Source organism: Vidua macroura, chromosome 3, assembly GCF_024509145.1.
Source record: "Vidua macroura isolate BioBank_ID:100142 chromosome 3, ASM2450914v1, whole genome shotgun sequence".
NCBI lineage: Eukaryota > Metazoa > Chordata > Aves > Passeriformes > Viduidae > Vidua > Vidua macroura.
Window position 1 is genome coordinate 26,244,158 of NC_071573.1, and position 12,636 is coordinate 26,256,793.

The following is a 12,636-nucleotide window of genomic DNA, read 5'->3' on the forward strand; positions in this document are numbered from 1 at the left end:
CATCACACAAAGACAAGCTGAATGTTAACCACAATACAAAATCTTACCATCCATCCACTCCATCTCACTCCCCCCCCCAAAAAAAAACACCTCTGAAGGGAAGAGTTCCTGCTACTGGGGACTGTTACTCACTAGTAAGAGATGTGATGTATCACTGATAGGAGAAGAAATACACAGCCAAAGCACAGAATTTTGGTAATTCAGAGCAGCAGTAGAATTAACTGCAGGAATATGTATTTTTAAGATTATCTGTCTAAAGGCTTTGAAACAATACAACTCTGAAAGTGTGTCTCACCATCTGAGCTGGCCATTCCAGTGGCAAACAAAACAGCCCCTACAGAAAAGGAAAAACCCCACAACACTCTACCCAAGAAGGTACTTCCTAAAGTGATGGGTAATTTCTATTTTTCTTCTGGAACATCTCTCCCTCCAGTAAAATAGATGCAAGTGTTTTATGCCAGTTTGACAAACCTACTAGGGAGTTTTAAAATACTGTTTATACTTATTTTAGAATATTATCTCTTAAAAGTGATGAAACAAGACAATACCTATAAACAAGATGAAATATTTTACAGCAGCATAATACCAAACTGCTTTTCATCTAAAAATATTGCATCTTCTCCCAATACAGGTTTGAACTACCTCAGGTTTAACATTTATTTGAAGAGGTCTGAAAAAGTAAAAACTTATTCTAATTACTAAGTGTATGCTGAGTATAATGACTGTACTTTCCTTTTCCAGCCCATCCCTGGGAATTCTGGCTCACGATTCTGTAGATGATATTACACTGGCAGCATCAAGACTATTGCTGAATTCCATATCAATTTTAAAGAATAAAGCAAAGATTTATATTCCCAAGACACATGTGATTAGAACAAATAGTTTTATAAAATGATCCATTTGTAGAGAGAGCAAACTCTTTTTAGAACCTTTTCTGGTTTCAGAGGCAAGGAAGGTTTAAAAGGAAAAAGGAGAGAGGGAGCATTATGAAAAGAAACCATCCCATGTCCACAGCTACAGGACAAATCTAACATCACAAACCTAAGGGAGAAAAACAAGCAAAAGGAGTGCTGCTTGACTTTCTGCAAACTGGCTACTTGGGACACTACAGCTCATAAAAGTGTATTTTGCCCATAATTTCTGTTCTGAAGCAGGTCTCCAAGGCAAGACTTCACATCTGAATCATAAGCATAAAGACTGAAGGGATTTTCCTTTAAGAACTTAAGGCAATAAGGCGATTCAAACTACTATAAAACCCTGCATAACTGAAGAAATTCTTTGCTGGTTTATGGCTTCAAATTTCCAAACATCTGAGCTGCTGATGCCATGCAAAATTTTTCTGTGTTACAAGTAAAAAGCTGTAAAACCACACTCATAAAACTACAAGACTTAATAATGCAGAGTTAAAAATTTAATATTAAAGTCCCTGCTCAGCAAAGAATGTAAACTTAGGACATTTTGCTGATTTAAGCTGGAATTGCTCCCTGCATAACACACGTACGTTTAACTGTTTGCTGGACCAGGACTCAAACTTTCTTTAGTCTGCCACCTATGTGCAGTACTTACCAAGGGCCTTTACAAAGTCTCAAGTGTGGTTTCTCATATTCAGCTCTGAGGACAATGCATTGTCTAAACAGCATGGAAACAGCAGAAATTGAATCTTGATTTCAAACAAATTATCCAGGTTATAAATCCCTCAAATCAAAGTAGTGGACCAAGACAGGACACAACTTCATAGAGGAAGGAAAGCACAAAACAAGCAGTGAGAACAACCCCACTGTTGTTAAAACTAACACCCAAAACCACTGCAACAAACATTTTAAAACCAAACAAACAACCCTGCCCTTGTTACTCCCTTGCCTAAGCTTATTCCTAGTCAATAACATTTCTGCTAAGAGCCAGATTTATGATTCGTGTACATCTGTCACTCAAAGAGCAGGAAAACGTGACAGCCTTGAAATACTAGAGACATGATTGTAAATGCCATAAAAATCAAACTTAAAAAAAACCAAACTTAGTACCTAGGAATATTTTTAAGTTCGCTATATCTCATTCAAGTTTTGGATATTTGCTGCAAATCAGATTTTTTTTTCACCATCATATGATGCAGATTCAAAAGCCTTAAGACTTTAAAGCCAGTGGAAGTAAAATTAACATGCTATAGGTCACGTTAAGGTAATCGCTCTCTCTTATTTTTCAAGTCCCTGACAAATGCTTTCATAACAAGTTTTGTATGCTCTCCCCAGCATATCCTTTTCGTAATTTTAAAAATATACAGAAATGTATTCGGATGTTCAAAAATGTAGAAGGTTGCAAGGAACTTCGCTTCATTTTTGTGACCTAATGAACTGAGCCTTCTCAAATTTTAGAAACAGCACAGCGGATAAAACCTTCACTGTCTATTTTCCGTTTCATCCAGGGATTTCATTCAGTTGAGAGTGTCTCCAGACAGCACTGTGCTGGAGGAAGTCTCCGAGGTAACTCCTGGAGAGCAGCAAAACGTCGTTCCAGCGCTGTCCGAGAGCGCTGCGGAAGCACGGAGCAGCCGAAGGCGAACTCTCTCCGGTAACTCAGGATGTCATGCCTCGGGCAGAGCTCCTCTTCGCAAAACCCCCCGTGGGAGGAGCCACCGCTCGGTCCCAGATTTTAGCGCTCAATTGCCTGCACTCCTCAACTCAACTTATCGTCTACATTTTCCTCAATAACACACGCGAAACAGCCAGAAAAGGGGGGTGACGAGCTAGTGGAGTCAGCGCCCGGGACAGCGGCGCTGGTTTGTGCGAGCAGAGGAGGAATTCCTGCCGCGGGTCCCTACCTGGAAAGCACCGGGGGCAGGGGAGGACACGGCTAAAGGGCAGAGGGCGCGGGGCAGGGGCCAAGCCAGGGCAGGCGGTGTGGGCAGCGGCACCTGCAGCCGGAGGGGAGGGCGGGAGAGCAGGCTCGTACCTTTGAGCTGGGGCAGCGGCGAGAGCTCCACCGGGCTGCCCTGGCTGCGGAACTGCGAGGAGCCCTGCGAGCGCTTCTGCCTCTGCGCCTTGCGCACCGATTTCCGTGTGAAGCCATCCACCTTCTCCGCGGCAGAGATGGCCGCCGACATGGCTGGGCGGCGGGGCGGCTCTCCACGAGCATATATTGTACCGGAGGGAGAAGCGGGCGGATAAAAACAAAGGGGCTTAAAAAAAAAAAAAAAAAAAAAAAAAACACAACGAAAAACACCACCAAAAACTAAGTCCTGGCTGCCCTCACACACCGCACCGACGAGGAGAGGAGTGGAGCGGGCTCTGCCCGGCGCTGGTGAGGCTCCCAAGTCGCTCCTCAGTTCCTGCTTCCCTCGCCGTTTCCTCCCCGCGCGGAGCCGGCGGGGGAGCGGAAGGGGGGAGGAGGAGGAGGAAAGGGAAAACAAACAAACAAACCCAAAGACAACTTTGCCCGGCGGGGAGGAGGCGGGCGAGTGCCAAACTTTCCCTCCCGGGGTCCCGCTGTCCTCAGGGCAGGCGAGGCGCGACCCACTACGGGACGGGCTCGGCGGCGGCGCCGCTGCCCCGCTCCCGCTTCGTTCGCTCCGCGTCCCCTTCAGTCGAGCCCGCTGTCATCAGCCGAACTCGCCCCTGGGCTTCAGCGGCTCGCTTCCACACGCCCCTTGTCCGCCTTCAGCCGCCGCCGGGCGCTGCCCGCGCCTCCGCCGTCATCCCGCCTGGTCGTGCTCCGCCGGGGCCGCCGCGCGTGGCGCCGCCAGAACCCCGGAGCCGCCGGGCAGCGGCCGCGCAACTTGGCGGAGCGAGCGGAGTTGAGCGGGGGGAGGGGCGGGGCGAGGGCGGTGGCAGAGGCCGCGGTTGGCGGCGACGGGTGATTGACGGCCCAGAGGGACCAATGGAGGGAGAGGAGCGCGGAACGCCCCCCGCTCCGCTCGCGGCGGCCTGGGGAGAACGCGGGAGTTGGGCCGCGCGCCGGGGACCGGATGATTGACAACCGGATCCTCCAACCGGGAGCGGGGGAGGCGGGGCGGGCGGGGTTTCTCGGCGGGGGGAAGGGGAAGGGGAAGGGAAGGGGAAGGGGCGGGATGGCAGGCGGGGCGCGCGCCGGCCAATCCCGCGGCGGGGAGGGAAGCGGCGCAGCGGGCACGGCGGGTCCCGCGCCCTCCGGAGCGCGCCCGTGGATGCCGCTCACAGGGACACCGCCGAAAGGGTGTTTGACCGGGAGCCGAGAGCGCCGGGAGTCGCGGCAGCGCGCGGTGCGCTCCCAAGCGCATCTCCGTGCCATCTCCCCACTGCTCCCGACTTTTTTTTCGCCCACCCTCCCGGCGCCTCAGCGCTTTGTGTCTCCTCTCCGTCTCCGCTAGACTCGGTTGTTTGACGGTCGGCGCGGCCGCGGTGTTTTCCCTTCCTGGCAGCGAGGCGCCGGCTCGCGTGGCGGGCTGGAGGCGGCGTTGCCCGAGCCGAGCACGTGCTGGGCTTCCAGGGCTGGATGCGCACCGAGGAACCGATCCCGCTGCTCTGCGCGGCTCCGGTGGCTCGGGCTGCAGCCTGGCCGTGAGAAAGGAGACTTGTGACAGCCGCAGCACGCAAAAGCCACGACTGTGCGTGCGCTGCGGGGCTGCATTAAAATCGGACCTGCGCTGGCCCATTTCCATATACAGTTCCGCCCTCCCCCGTTCCGAACACGCGGGATGCCTTATCTTGTAGCCATTCACGTAGAGCTAAGTTTTAAGCACGTCAGCGCATTTTTTTTTGCTACATAGGTTTGGATACCAATTCAGCAAATAAGTATTTGTAGTATTTTAAGCACACACTCAAGTTTCAGTGGCTGTGGTAGGACATAAATACAGTAAGATCACCATAAGTGTTTGTAAAATGCCTTCATGACATGAGTTGGACTTCAATCTTTGTGTGTATAAACTATAAATGAAAAGCCAAATGATTATAGCTTTATGTGAATATAAAAGACTAAGAGTGTGGAAGCCAGTTCGGTAGAATCTGATCTCTGTTTCCTTTTGTCTCTTTTCATTTTCCTTTCCTCTATCAACAGAGTCTCTAACTTGTGCACTTCTCATCTTCTTTGCTTTTGGCGAAATAATCTTTAGTAGAGAGAGGGAGTATGGGCCATTCACTTGAGTTGGACTCAGTGATCCTTGTGGGTCTTTTCTGGCTTAAAATATCCTATAACCCAGTTCTATGAGCTGAGCTGAGAGAATCCTTTTCTATACACTTTAGATTAAATTCTGTATAGAACATATCTAGAAATTATAGAGTACTAGTGTAATATATTTTATCATTCTTGTAGGTCTTGTTGACTATTTAATTTCTTTATATTACAAAATCCATTTTACAGACAACATAGCAGTCTTTAGGCACTTGTCCTTTAAACTGCCAGCTCCGGTATTGCAGTAAAGGAAATCCTTGCATTCATTACCTGGTTAATTCTCACTTCACTTCAAGGCCCACAGCTCTCATTGAGAGATCACTGGGGCCAGGCCCCTGTGTCGGTGTGTTCCTCTGTTCCTGCCTGCCCTCCAACAGCTGTCATTTTCTTCTGCACCCATTTTTAGAAACTGACACTGCCCAGCATGTCCTGTGTACTGTTTATTGGCAACTCAAGCCTTGCTGCCAGTTCCCAGGGTAAAAGAGCCTACCTTAGAGGTTCATCAGTATTTCAGAGTTTGTTAAGGAAGCTTTATGCAAGTTCTAGTTAATGTAAAAATGTTGCTTTTCTGCAGTTTAAAGTGTTTTCCCCAAGGTTGCTTAGGCTTAGACGTGCTGTTTGAAAATGTGCTGTAAAAAAGTCTGTTGGCAGTTGAAATTCATGACACCAAGACCTCCTTGCAATGATGGGATTTTCATATTGACTGCACTGAAAGGTATTTTCAGACTGCATCTTCATGTATCATTTGTAAAAGAAATATTGGTGAAATCTGAGTCAGCTACACAAAACAAAACGTTTATTCTCTCAAATAAATGAGAAGTACTTTTAGCCATTGAGTTTTCTTTTGCCTTTTTAATATAACTCTTCTGTTTCAGAAAAGAATGAGCAGTATCTCTGGCGACCAGCTACCAGCTTCAGGTTTCCCAAACTGAAATGCTAATGTTTGCTTTAAGTTACACTTGAAGTCAGTGGAATTATATCAATGTATGAAATCATTGCAACATACAGGCCTGCTGGACTGGTGTATTTGGAGATAAAAAATGAAAGCAAGAGCTGTGAGTGGCAGTCTGGAATAACTGTGTTTGAGAGGGCTGGAGATTGCCCTTCCCTGCTTTCTGCTTCCTACACAGCTGTCGGAGCTGCTCTGAGTCAGCTTCTGAAGCCCCTGGTTTTCAGAGTGTATTTAAAGGCTCACAGGGACGATGCCAGGTTACAAGCTGCTGGCTCAACATTCAATTCATCAAAGTCCATGGTGTCCACAGAGAATGTTGTGAATAGTAACTTTATGCCAAGTTATTCCCACTCCTAAATCAGGCTCCTCAGTATGCACTGAGGCATTGATTCTGCAAAACCTCTCACATATCTCTAGCTTTGAAGAAGGCTCATTATCATTCATGATCATTATTCAGAACGGAGGAGCAACATTCTGGAGCAGATTTTACTGAAAGTCACATTTACAGTTCTTTTAATTTAGCCACAGATGATTATTTCCTGCACTTTCTTACCATCTTTTTACCCAGAAGAGAAACCTTTGGAAAGGTGAACAAGAACATGACACATCATTAACTTGCAGAATCCTGGCCAAGCTGTTTTGCAAACCTGGTGCTTCAAGTACCACGTTGCTACCAGATTTTTGCTGTAGGGAGTTGCCTGGCTGCCAGCAGATGAGGAGTTAACTACAGCTCTGCTTTCCCATTCATCCATACGGATGCTTGGAGGCCAAGCTGCCAGAAATCTAGCTCTTCTCAGAGACAGGGGGAGGAATATTTTAGTAAAGAGGATGCCCTAAGTGGGTGAACTCTCAGCCAAGAAAGTTTGTGGAGAAAATCTTATTTCTCTCTCAAAATGAAAAGCCTTGTTGACTGCAACTGTGCTTATGTTTACTACTGCACAACCCCAGCAGTTTTTCAGGGTATTTCATAGAATCATAGAATGTCCTGGGTTGGAAGGGACTTTAAAGATTATCCTGTTCCAAACCTCTTGCCATAGGCAAGGACACCTTCCACTAGACCAGGTTGCCCAAAGCCCCATCCAACCTGGCCTTGAGCTCTTCCAGGGATGAGGCATTCACAGTTTCTCTGGGTAACCTGTTCCAGTGTCTCACAACCCTCACAGTGATGAACTTCTTCCCAATATGTGATCTAAATCTACCCTTTTTCAATTTAAAGCCATTGTCCCTTGTCCTGTCACTGCATGCACTTCTGGTAAGTCCCTCTCCAGCTCTCTTTTAGACCCCCTTTAGATATAGGAAGTGCTGTAATGTCTCTCTGGAATCTTCTCTTTTCCAGGCTGAAAAACTCCAACTCACTCAGCCTGTCTGCAAATGTGAGGGGCTTAGTCCTAGATTAAAATACTTCCTGGACTAATGCCCCAGTAAAACCAAGTGAGATATTCACCTAGTTCAAGATAAACTGTATGTTTACATGTTCTGTAGTCTATGTTGTGTAGTAGATGTCTAGCAAAAGTGTTCCCAAGTCTTCTGCTTGATAAATCCTTGAATAATACAGCATTAGTTATCTCAGGGCCATTTGCCACCTTCCTCCCAGGGCAGAATTTGAAATTCAGGGATTGGAATTCAGAGGTTAGTTGGCAAGATCTTCTTTGTAAGGGTCATGAGTTTGACTTCTTTCAGTATACCTATGAATACATCATTGCAGTCTGTGGTGAGTTTACTGTTGGTCAAATGCCCATGTACCCCCCTAGATTTACTCCTTTCCTGCTGTGAGATAGGTTTAGGAGGAAGGTAAAGCAGGATCAAAACTTCAAAAGGGTATAAAGAAAATATTATTAACAGTAATTAAAAGAAAGAATTATAATAACCAGAATAAAACCTTTAGAACATTTCTCCTTCTCCTACAACCTTTTCTTTCCCAATAACAAAGCACAGAAACAGTTCAGTCAGTTTATCACTTCTAGAACAGTCTTTCTTTGGTTCACTTAGGGAGAGGAGTCCCTCTTGTCAATTTATGGAGATTTCTCCACAATAAAACAGTTCTCTCGTGGTTTTTAATTTCCACGAACAGCAGTTGCCCTGAAATCTGCAATCATGAAGTCTCTCCCCTTTTTCACAGTTTTTCCCACAGCCATGTTTATGGGCTATGTCAACTTATGGGGTACCATTTTAAGGATGAGCTGTTTAAGAGCAAAGATTCTCCTTATCTATCTCTGAGATCATCTTCATCTCTGGGAACAGATGTATTCTTCTTTTTCTGGGGGCAAAGTGTCTTCATCACTCTTCTCTCTCTGTTCAAACTCGTCATGCGATCACAGCTTCTTCAGCATCTGCTTCCTTTAGCATAAATGCCTTTGCTCACTTGTAGACTTCAACTCTACAATTTGAACCCTTCATCCCCCATTCTTTTCAATGGGTTACAGGGAAAAAAGAGTCTAATTTTCTTCTCCGTAGCTTTACAAGAGGATTTCAGCCCCAAGGTCAAGGCATCTCCTCATCCCTCTCATCCGGGACTTGACTCTTTCTTCACTGACCTTGGTGTATTCATGTTGTTCCTCTACATGTCCTCACTCTGTCCTTTTCTCTCACTCGAGAGAGGATTGATGTCTGTGGGTCTCATCTGTACACTGAAAGAGTCAGTATCTCACCCGGGGCCTGCAGATGGTGACGTGATCCCTGCCAGGCAGCAATGCAGTCGCGATGATGGATTTGAGGCCACGCTGGGGGCTGTGTTACAATCTCAAGGGGCCCAGAGTCCCCTGTGGTGCCAGGACAGCCCCTTAGCAGCTATTCATAGAGACATGTCCAGCTTTCTCAGTGGTTTAACAGATTGTCAGTTCTCAAGGCTAATTACTGATAAGTTTTTTGTCAGATGGAGGAAACTAGTAGCAGCTTCTCTTAGAAAGTCACTTCTGTGAATGTCTCCAATGCAAAGCCAGCACACTGGAGCAGCGCATGAAGATCTTCCTGCACTCAGGGCACTCACAGGGTTTCCCTCAGTGCTGCCTCCGTTGGTGTCTGGTCAAGGCTGAGATGTGCCTGAATCTCTTCCCACACTTGAGACACTCATAGGGTCTCTCCCCAGTGTGGATGCGCCAGTGGGTGATGAGGTGGAAGTTGTGCTTAAAGCTCTTCCCGCAGTCAGGGCAGCAGAAAGGCTGGTGCAGGAAGAGATTGGCCCTACTCTGAAACCTCTTCCTGCATTTGTCACACTCATAGGGCTTCTCCCCAGTATGGCTCCTCATGTGGACTACCAGGTGGGAGAGCCTCTTGAAGCTCTTATAACACTCCTCACATTCGTAGGGCCGTTCCCCGGTGTGGCTCCTCAGGTGGACAATTAGGTGGGACCTCTGGCTGAAACTCTTCCCACACTCCTCACACATGTAGGGCCATTCCCCGGTGTGGATTCTCCAGTGGCGTATCAGGGAGGATCTCTTGCTGAAACTCTTCCCACATTTTGAGCAGTTGTGGGACTTCTCCTTGTGAAGCTGCTCATGGACCCCCAGCTCCGAGCTCTGGCCACATCTCCAGCCACCTCCCCAGCCCGGAATGGGCTGTTCCTCCTCAGATCCCCATGATGTGCAGCCATTCCTTATGTGGGATCTCTGAGGCATTTCCTCTCTGTTAGATTCTTGTGCTGTGGAGCCTCTCAAAGTGGCCTCTTCCACGAGGTTCTGACACAGGTATTTGTCCTCCCTAGTCTCCATCCTCAATTCCTTCTGGTATCAGAATCCAACCTGACACTCTGTTGGTCAGGATGTTGGTAGCAGTCCTATTAAATGGTGGCTGCAGTCTTCCTGCAGTGACAGATGTGGTTCTGTTGAAGCAGTGATCCTGTAGAAGGGTGTAGGTTTCCTCTGAAGGTCCAGTGGTGGGAATCCTGTGGAAAAAGGCTGACTGTTGTGTTCCAAAGCTCAGATTATATCCTGGTGAGAATGCTTGGCTGTTCCCTCTGGGCGGAGCTTCTCACAATGGTATGATGTAATTTATCAGTGAGACTCAATGGCCCGTTAACAGAAGATATCTCCCCGAGGGAGGACTGGTTGTGGAAGAGATAAAGAAAACTGTCCAATTAACAGAAGATAACTGCCACACCTCAAACACATGGCAATAGAATACACACCCCCAGCTACATCTTGTAACACAGTCTTTCCAGGCAAAACTGTGTGTATTGGTATACACAGGCAATGGATAGTTAAAACTAGCTCTGATTCTTGTTGTGATTTAAAAACCTTTGAATTGAGTCTTCTGTCAGACCATCCAGTGTGATCGTGTTGCAAATAAAAAATGTATTTTAAGAATTTTGTATGCACAAGCAAAAATACACTGCTTATTGTAATTGATAGTCCAATGAAAATGCATCCCAATTTAACTCCTTAATTCTGCCTGTGTCTTGAACTGTCATTTTGGGTGTAAACAGTGCTGTCTGAGAATTCAACTGCAATCTTTCTGGCTCAGTAAGATGCAAAGCATCCCTTAGAGACATAGGTTTACAACTAAGCTTTCAAAGTCTGTTAGCATCTTTGCCATAATGATATTTCCTTTGCAAGAATCTACAGAACGTGAGCATATGTGTTTTAATTAATCTGTTCTCTGTGCTGAAGATTTATTTGCATTTTTTATATAGAAAATGGGTAAAGATCTTCAGCAAGAGGAGTGGATTCATAGTATTTTTAAAAGTAACAAATGGTACCTGTATTCACTGAAATACAAAAATGACACCAAGCCCCACCAACCAGCTGCCACTTCCAGCAATAAAAAGCACTGTAGCCTTTCCACTACCGCTTCCTACATGTGGCAAATCATACCCTTTTTTGTCTGTGGCAAATCAGACTCTCATAAATGCCCATGAACACTATTTTCAGCTTTAAAGATTGTTCAACACAGCCTTTAGGAAAGAGAGAACTACTTCTGGTATGAAATACTTGCATGTAAAAAAGAACACCTGGAAGCCCGAGTTCTTTCAGAAGTAATTCCTAATGCTCAGTGAAGGGAATTAAACAAACAGCAAGGTTTATTCTGTCAGCTTCTTAGCAGGCTAACAAGAATTACTGCATGCTAAGAATCAGCTGCTTGGAAACTTAATGAATGTGACAGCCAGGAAAGTACAAAACATGACCAAGAGTTGCAAACCAGATATATATAGGCTGTTGTGCAGAGAAATGAAGAGGATGGGGAAAATCTCTCCCTAAATCCAAGGTGGAAAGGCTTTGCTGTACCAGGATTTCCAAGGACTTTGAGGGTGTAAAAGAATTTCTGTGAAGTATTGTGTCTTTATCTAGAATTGTAATTCTATTCCCTTGTAGTTCTATTCTCTGAGGAGAATAATAGCAGAGAAGTATTTTAATATTTTCGTGTGTCTCTGCTGCAATTCAGCAACTGGAAACAGAGGCAAGTCCACCGAGCAGCCAGCTCTCCACGGCCCACGGTGACTGGGCTGGCACCCATCGCCTGCAAATCTGCCCTCGAACCAGGCTCAGGTCCCAAAAATACCTTTTCAGCAGCATTGTTTAACCTCATTTTGCAAAACCAGAATGAGTGATACTAGTCAGGAAGAGTCCTAAATATTGATTTAATTAAAATCAATCCTTCCACTCCCTGGTTAATGAATGAAATGAAGTCACATACCCTTGTGGATACTACTGATTTGTTGTATGGGTTACAAAGTTTTTGTGTGCAGTTGTTTCAGTTTTCAAGTATTTTCAGAGCTGCAAGAGACTTAAAAGAGACAGCTGTGGCTTTTATGTAATAACATTATTTCCAGAGCTGGATCTTTGGGAAAAAAAAATTTAAAAGTAAGACTTGAAATAGAGTCATAAGTGTGAGTAAGCACACAGAAGAGATTGACATGAGCTTTAGAGAAATGTAAATAATGTTTATAGTGATTTACTCATTTGTCCTTTTGCCTGTAACATCCAAAAATATCTATTTTTGCTAGCAGATGCACCAAATGGTCTTACTGGTATTTCAGAAGGCTGTGCCTCCATGTTAGGACTTGTCTACCTCAGGGAAATGTGCTGCCCTTCCTACAGCACCAGAGCCGCGGTGGTTGAGTTAAAGCAGCGCAGTAAAGCCCGTGATCTTTCCTTATGCAGATGTGCTCTGAGTCACGAGGATAAAGGCAGTGGAGCTCCTTTCTATCCCAGTGAAACGTGACATTACAGCAGAAGCTTTCCCTCACAAGTCACCGTGTGGAGCAGGATCCCGGCTTTTCCCGGCTTCTGCTGAAGGATGGAGCACCTTCGGTGACCTGACTTGCTCTCCCTGCAGCGGAACTGACACCGCAATCACTAAGCACAGACCGTGCAGCAAGCTCACTTAATCCTCCCCAGCGAACACATGAGCCACAGTTTGCCTTTCAGTCTGTAAATTGTTCTTTTGTTTTGCAGGCTTTACTGAACACAGTTTTATTTCATGTGACTGTGCTATTTATGGAGGAGTAAATATTGCCGGGGGTCTATTTAAAAAGGCCAATGACCTGGATTTTTTTCCATTTGAATTATCTCCAAGAGTCAGACATGCTTAACAACTGATTTTACCCTGCC

At 45.9% G+C, this 12,636-nt stretch overlaps 2 protein-coding genes across 2 annotated transcripts in view; both read right to left on the bottom strand.

The window, feature by feature from the left end:
* Positions 1–3,767, bottom strand: part of PPP2R5A (protein phosphatase 2 regulatory subunit B'alpha) — a 42,050-nt gene extending 38,283 nt beyond the window's left edge. Inside the window, exon 1 of the mRNA XM_053974793.1 lies at positions 2,947–3,767. Within this exon, the coding sequence (XP_053830768.1) occupies positions 2,947–3,097 (151 nt within the window). The 5' untranslated portion in view covers positions 3,098–3,767. The remainder of the gene's footprint in view (positions 1–2,946) is intronic.
* DTL (denticleless E3 ubiquitin protein ligase homolog) overlaps positions 1–12,636 on the bottom strand; it is a 167,069-nt gene that overhangs the window by 99,042 nt on the left and 55,391 nt on the right. The window lies entirely within an intron of this gene.